Source organism: Pteropus alecto, unplaced genomic scaffold (assembly GCF_000325575.1).
Source record: "Pteropus alecto unplaced genomic scaffold, ASM32557v1 scaffold20, whole genome shotgun sequence".
In the NCBI taxonomy this organism is placed as follows: domain Eukaryota; kingdom Metazoa; phylum Chordata; class Mammalia; order Chiroptera; family Pteropodidae; genus Pteropus; species Pteropus alecto.
In genome coordinates this window covers 29958963-29966813 of record NW_006436298.1, presented here as the reverse complement: position 1 = coordinate 29966813, position 7851 = coordinate 29958963, and the positions used below count along the sequence as shown (strand labels likewise).

General features: G+C 29.5%; 1 protein-coding gene across 14 annotated transcripts in view; it reads right to left on the bottom strand.

Moving 5' to 3' along the window:
* The window catches only part of PPIP5K2 (diphosphoinositol pentakisphosphate kinase 2), a 58713-nt gene that overhangs the window by 33459 nt on the left and 17403 nt on the right, over positions 1-7851 (bottom strand). For 11 of the 14 annotated variants that reach the window (XM_015590455.2, XM_025047726.1, XM_006913266.3 and 8 more), the window contains 9 exons: positions 7217-7338; positions 5960-6061; positions 4780-4866; positions 3951-4026; positions 3756-3865; positions 3005-3090; positions 902-1027; positions 638-759; positions 183-365 (listed from right to left, as the gene is read on the bottom strand). In XM_015590455.2, the coding sequence (XP_015445941.1) occupies positions 183-365; positions 638-759; positions 902-1027; positions 3005-3090; positions 3756-3865; positions 3951-4026; positions 4780-4866; positions 5960-6061; positions 7217-7338 (1014 nt within the window). The remainder of the gene's footprint in view (positions 1-182; positions 366-637; positions 760-901; positions 1028-3004; positions 3091-3755; positions 3866-3950; positions 4027-4779; positions 4867-5959; positions 6062-7216; positions 7339-7851) is intronic. The other 3 variants (XM_015590451.2, XM_025047722.1, XM_025047724.1) reach the window with 1 other exon arrangement.

Below are 7851 nucleotides of genomic sequence, written 5' to 3'. Positions count from 1 at the left end.
ACTGGGGAACTGGGGAGAGGGACATAGGAACTAGAGTTGTTCCAAAGCTCTACTTCTATCTGGATGGTGATGATTATATGAGTACTTGCTTTATAATACAATAAAGACTAAGTTTTTGCTTTATATACTTTTCTGTGTATGCATACTATCTCATATGTAAAAAAGAATTTGCTAAGACCCACCTTTTCATAATCTTCAGCAGTAAAATCTCTGTCTTTCTGAAGTATTTCATGAAGTCTTGCTTTCACACGTTGCTGACAACTGCTCAAAGAGTCACTATCACTATCCAGAAGACCGTTCATATTTGCACTTTTTACCATCTGAACAAGAATGGGTGTAAGCTCTCCTTCTAGAGCTAATAGCCCCTAAACATATTAAATAAAGCCAAAACAGATTTAAAAATTAGTATGCGAAATAATAGAAAGTATCATACTTTTGTTACATGCTGATTTTATAAGGTATAAGTTAACTGTTTATAATAAATAAACTTTATAAATAATACAGTTTATCACTGCCATTTCAGGGCTTTAGTTGTAAGTTTCAAATTGAAAATTTTAAAATATTGCCTTAGTAAAAATCTTTTTTAAATGCAATATTAGATGAAAATTCTAGTAATTCTAAAAGCATTTATTTATACCTTTGCAAAAGCAGCTGCAGTCATCTGCACTCGTCCTTCATCAGAGGCATATATTTTGAGGTCATGTCGGTAGGTACTATGTAATCTAAGTAAACCACAACCAGGAAATCCTGCATAATCTCCTGAAAATAAATCCTCAAATCACTTAAGCTATATTTTTATCTCACTGTATTTATACAAATATTTAATAATATCTAAAAATAAATAAGGACTTGAAAATACAATGTATAAATTTAACCAAATTAGAGAAACTCCAAGATTTACCTTGACCTCCAGGATACATACACCTGAAAGCTCTTCCAAGTTCTTCAGCCTGGACCCTGCCTGCAGGAGTTAATTCTCCTCCCCATTTTAGAACCAAAAGTAAGGAAGGTTCTTCTCTTCGGCTGTCTAAGATAGATGTGAATGGATAAAGCAAATGTCAAATTTCTTTCTTTTAAAAACAGATTTGTTTCAAGATTAATTTTTTATTTGTGTTCTCTTCCGCAGTGGAATATGGCCCTTACGTATTATTTTGTTTCTTAAATGTACCTATCTTTGTAGGCTGTTGTTTCTGTCAGGAATATCCCTTGTTCCTACTACTAAAATCTTACAAAATTTCAAAATCTCCATACTTTAGGAAGAAGGCTCCTTCCCAGTTTTCTAAAAGGAAGTACTGCTTTTTGTTTTGCTGCTCTCAAAGTGGTATGACAACAATGGTTTCTGCCCAATCTATCTAATTCGATTGTCCTAGATTAAGAGCTCCTTGATGACAGGATCCAGATCTTGTCTTTATATCAAAAGCGTCTGCAGTGCTATCACATAGAAGGTAATGATAGCTAAAGCAAAGATGATATATTCCTTTTTTATGACTAAGAATCAGTGATTTGCATAATCTTTAGAAAAATGAGATGATACAGCCTGATATAATTTAAATTTATGAGATATACAATAAAAATGTAGCCAAGAGCAGTTTTTAAAGTTCAGACTTGCAAAATGTCTAATAAGTATGTTATACACCTGAAACTAATATAATATTGTATGCCAACTGCAATTAAAAAATAAATTAAGAAATAAAACTTGGAATTGTGGAATCCTCTATGTCCCAGACCAAGTATTTTCTCAGACATGGAGGAGGCACCGTAAATGAATGAGTTCTGTACTTAATTTTGAGCTGCCCTTTATAACATTCTAAGATTTGTATTGTGTTACAGAAACAAAAGTAATTTAAAAATAGCAATATAAGCACTAAAGAACTTAATGATGATTCATTAAAAGTGATAGAAAACCACCCTTTCCCTTGGGGCTAGTTAGTAGTTACATGTGCTTTACCATGCAGACCAATACTAATTATGGAAGAACAATTAATTAACTTTTTATTATAGTTATTTATAGAATGTTTTGATCATAAATATTAAGATATAGAAAATTAGGCTATTGTTATTAATAACAAAGTGTGAAAAGACAATAACACATCAAATTTTAAAATAAATATATAAAGATCAACATAATCAAACTTGTGTTAACATGTAAGATAATCATTACTTCAACTTTTGCTAGTATAAATAATGTCATTGTGAATATCCTGACAGATCAATCTTTAGCTGAAATCTGATTACTTCCATGGGATAGATTTGTATAAGTAGAATTAAGATCAAAGCATATGAACATTTTTTGAAGTTTCTGATATCTGTATATTGTCAATTTACTGTTCAAAGACATAACTTTATTAGCAGACAGAAATCCTGCCACAGTTTATTCTTACTAACATTCTTTATTACCAGTTTGAGAAAAGAATAAAATAAGAAAACACTTTGTCAGTGTGACAGGCAGGAATGATTATTACTTTATTATTGGGCATCTGCATTTCTCCATGATTAGCTTCTCTAACTCTTGCTTAGTTTTCTTTCGAAAGGGTAAATGAATTTATGGACTTTGTGCTGACTGCTCTTAGGTGACTCATCTTACTTAAATGCTCATCTTACTCAAATGCTTAAATGCTTATTATTGGGTGAAGGGAAATATCTATTTTAGAACTAATTGACTATGTGTTCAAATATCTTTTCATATTCTGAACTTTCATTCTGTGTACTCTGTCCTCTTGTACCAAAAGATGAAGAAAGAGGCCTATTAAACAACATTTAGTTAGAAATAAGCTTTCTGAAACAACCCCAGAGCAAAAGGGAAGTCCTATGTAGTTTTCAAAATAATAAAATCTACCTTTTTTTCTTAAAGGATAAAGAATAAAATCTATACTTCCGATAAAAGGCACAGCTAACAAAACTCCACTGACTATCATGCCAGTATACTATTAGAGAAGGTCCAAAGATAATCAATTAATAATGAGTAGTAAGTCCTTACTTTCTACAATAGGCATTAATGACATACCTTCCTCTTCACTAGATGTTTTAGGACAACCATGAGGGAGATAGGTTAATTGGACTTTACGATTAATTCCAGAAAAATGGCCATACCTGAAAAATAAAATGGCAAGCAGAATGAACAATATTCAGTAAATGTTCAATGCTCCCTTCTGTTTGTAACACCTTATTGAATGCTTCAAAGTATCCTAGTAGAAAATCTGTACCATCAGTAGTCATTCTGACCACATTAAAAATGAAAACACAAAAAAGTTTCTCTACAAAGGTTAGACAATTTTAAAGAAATGAAAGAGTATAAAAATATATAAAAATATGTGTATGTGTCTTAAAAAAATAAAGGAAATAAGATTTCCCTTAGGTGGTCAAAACTGTAAAGCTTATAATAGGAATACTGGTGGTGCCACTTTCACTTGATTAAAACATAGTTCAAAATTGTTTTTTATTTAAACAGCACTGAGTGTGTGGTGATGATTAGCAAAGTACCCTCATCCTAAATAGTACTTCATAGGAGATCCAAATTTGATGCTTTCTTTTATCTTCTCATTAAAATTAAGAGTAAAACTAAAACAATAACCTTTAATCCTTCAATAACAATCTGTTTCCTCACTGGTGAAAATAAGTCTTATTAGACTTCCGCCACAGCGATAAAGAACAAAAAGATCAAACTGTGAAAGAAATTAATATGGAAAGTCTCACATACTAAGAAAAAGAGCACTACAAGTCGTTATTAAAATTAAAAGTTTCAAAAAGATACTCACATTTCTAACACGGTCTTGAGTTGCTCAAGTTTTGACTTGTTTTCTTCAATGTCAGAATCATTATTTTGCCCTAGCTCCATAAGAAGTTGTCGTGCAATATCCAGTACTTCCTATAAAATAAATTAAGAAAGAATTGAACTTTTAGGTAACTTTGCCATTAGTAATTTACAACAATAGGAAATCAAATGCACTTGCCTGTAACTGCTTTGGCTTTTTGAGTTTTAATTTCCCAGATTTATATCCATCACACTTTTCAAAAAGATCAAAAAATCTTATAAAAAAGACAGAACACTATTAGTCATTTGCAATAATTACTATTACCACCATATACTTCAATTAGAATAAATAATAGATGTGGAACTAGAATGATAAATGATAAGAAATGGGATTTGTGGTCTTTAGATTTCAAATATTGTGTCTTCTTCTGCTATATCCTGTTGCTTCTATACTTTAATTGATAAAACTTATATTTTCCTAAACCATATCACACTAATAATCACTATATTATTTTTAAAAGTTTTCTCATTATGGAAACTGAAGATATGATTATAATACAAAATATCATATATTTTTTTAAGTTACTACATATACATACATATTAAAAAATGTTTCAACACATGTAATAGCTCAGGTTTTCAAATTTTATTATTTTAAAATCAAATTCTAAATAGAAAAGACATAAGCTTTCATTCTACTAATTTTCTTCTAGAAGGTTGTGAAGTTAATGACTTTCAGAAAGGAATGTAAGAGAATAGTAAACCAAGATTAAATAGAACATTTTACAACAATAAATGAAAGCCAGGTCAGACTGATGGGCATTTATGGATATTGCCACAGTAATTTTCAGATGCCGATATATACAATTATTTTAAATGCATTTTGTTTGCATCCAGTGGTTTAAATATTAATGGCCATGAAATGGTGGTAAACAGTTTTTGTATATGGCATATTAATCAAAACACCTAATCACCTATCAGAAATCTTAAATTATCTTGAGTGTTAAATTATTCCCCTAAAAACATACTTTTGATGCCTCACTTCCATTTTCATTTTTTGTTTTGGCGTTCGATCCCCATGACGTATGACAGCTATAACACACCTAAGTTCCATCCTAAAATTAAAAAAAAAAAAAAGTTCTCAATTTCTTAACAAAGATTTGTGTTGTATAATTCCGAACAATACAATATTTAATTATTTATTTAGAGCCATCTTTTACCATTTCAAGATCTCCCTATGAAGAGTAATAGATTTATAACAACCATATCAAATCCTAAAAAGATTAGAAGCTGGAGGTGGAATAACATTAGGCTATAAAATATCTGCTTCCTCTCTAGAATCGACTAAGCTAACTCTGGGAAAAAAGTAAATGGACTGTATAGTTCCAGAACTTTATTAAATACTGCTCTAATTGCATAAGTAATCACAAAATGAGATTTCATTAAATTAAAACAAATAATACTTGATAGTTGCTATATTTATTTTGCTCATATAATAACAAGTATTTCAAACTCAAATTACTGGAAGAATTAACTGCCTTAGGAAGAATAAGAGGGTATAATATAATTTAGTGTTTGTCAAACTATGAGCCACAAAACACAATCCTGCAGGATTTTAAGTTACCCGAAAAATTTTTAACATATAGGTTTGAAAGTTTGAAAATATGGGTTTAAAAGCAAAATATTTTATTTTTTTCCCCTAACTGAAGACTTCTCAGGATATTTAATATGCTAATATAAATTTCTAAGCTGTGAACATGAAGAATTTGTTCAACTTACCTGAGTAATAGGTGAGTTTCAAGGAGTAACTTTCACTAGTAGAATGTTATGTAACACTTGGCAATATTGGTCTAATTATTTTACCTCGAGATATAAGTATATTTTTCTTTGTATGCTGAGAGCACCAAAGTTGTATGACCACTGACTATAAACCTTTAAGGAATGCACCTATTGGTATCTCCTTTATTTTTATGGTTTAATTCAACAGTTCTATAATTACCCAAGCATTTTTCAGGATTTTATTTGTAACAATATAAAAGAGGACCCTTCTAAAAGAATATAATCTATTTCTCCAACTGCAAAGTGAATCATATGAAAATATACATAGTAAAGTGCCCATACTTATTATCTAGAAATTTAATCTATTGTAATAGCACAGACTGATTGGGAAAATTCAAGGAATTTCAAAATGTAAATATTCAAACTTACATAGTTCCAGATGTAGTTGGTACAATTGGGATATCTTCTGCTTCTAAGGGTATTGACCAGGGGATATGAAATTGTGGAGCAAGCTCTCGCATCACAATATTGCTTCGAGACAAAAAAAGAAACAAAAATTAAAAATTAGTTTATTTTAAGGCAAAACTGAGTATTTAATAATAAAAATAGAGAATCACAGAAGTTAAAGTCAAAACAATCTAGTAATTATGTGATAAGAGCACATAAAAAGTAACCTAAAGAATCAATCTTGATCAAGAAAAATTAGATCAGCAGTTCTAAACTGATGTATCAGAACACACTAATGGGATGCCATGAATTTGGAATTATTTACTTACTTCAGTTTTAAAAATATAAAGCACATTAGATTCAAGTAATTCACTATAACTGTATCATATCTAATGTACATAGGTTCTGAAATCTAAAACTGTCTCTTCTGTGTATCTACTAATTATTTCTTACCAGTTTATTGATTTCCTATAAAGCTATTCTAAATACCATTGTCCATTTTTAATAAATTTCTATCACTTTTTTTAATAGGGTTAATAATTTAAACAATTAGCATTTACTCATGCTAAAATTTAGTTAGCTCCCCTAAATTTCATTTTAAGGGTAAGTTCACAAATCTTTGAAATATACTATGAAAGCTGACTCTAATTATTAAAATACATTTTAAAGTGTAAGTTCCTTATGGCTTTGCCATATATACTTTGAAATGATTTAAAAATAGTTGTCTTATGAGTCTTCTAAATCAAGGCATAAGAAAACAGGCCAAAGAATATAAAAATGGCATTTCTGCATGTAATAATTTCTTGTACATTCACTTAATACATTCACTCATGAGATTATCTTTAAGTAACATAAGCTCGGAGAAATCAGCATCATTCAAAAGAATCCTGAATTTCAAATATTTCTATTTCACTTGGGTCACTTTTTTCATGAATGCTAATTTTGTGCCATAAGTAACAGAATGAAACGTCAGCATTTCTAAATCTATGGAGTTAAATTGCCTTTAAGTCTATCTATACTGGTCATGAATTAATCTGTTTTTGATAACCCAAAGTATAATTCATGATTTGGCATTATCTCTGGGGATATCATTTTATCAACACTGATTTTTATTCTAGGTCTACAGTGCTTAAAAATTCTAATTATTTGATGTTTATAATTTTTACTTTCTGAAAAACTAGTATGCATTAGCTATTAATATAGGTAAAGAGGAAGAAATATGAAAGAAAAAATTCTTACCCAAGTATTTTTGCACAATCATCATAATACTTCATGGAATTTTTCACAAAACTGAAGCCATTGACATCACAGACATAGGACTGTCCATTGGCCCGTAATAAATCAAAACCACAAACTGTTTGCTATTTAAAATAAATGATAAACTTAAAAGTTCCATTTGAATTAAGATTCAGTTTTCCAGTCTTATTAGAACACACCAAACTTTATAAATACCAAGTAGTGTACTACTGTTTATTAGTTTCCTTCATAATAAGTAAAAAAAATGAAAGAAATTACTTGTTCATAACTTGAGTTCTCTCAAAATATGTAACACATGCCATAATACTATTTAAATTCATTACCATTAAGTAGATATAGAACAATAATGCTTAAGGAACTGGGGAGGCCAAAAAAATTTCCTATTTTATTAAGAAGTTCATCAATTAAAATTTAATTAAAAAACAAAAGTAAAAGCTTTGATAAGTTTTGCACTTGCAGAAATTATATCACTTTAATCCAAAAAAATATAAAGAAAAAATAGTTTTATAGACATATCCAAAGGAAATGTCCAATTATCCCTATTAATTTTTAAAATCCTGATAACCATATAATTGTGAGCACCTGAAATAAATTTACTTTATTTTGGAGAAGAAAAC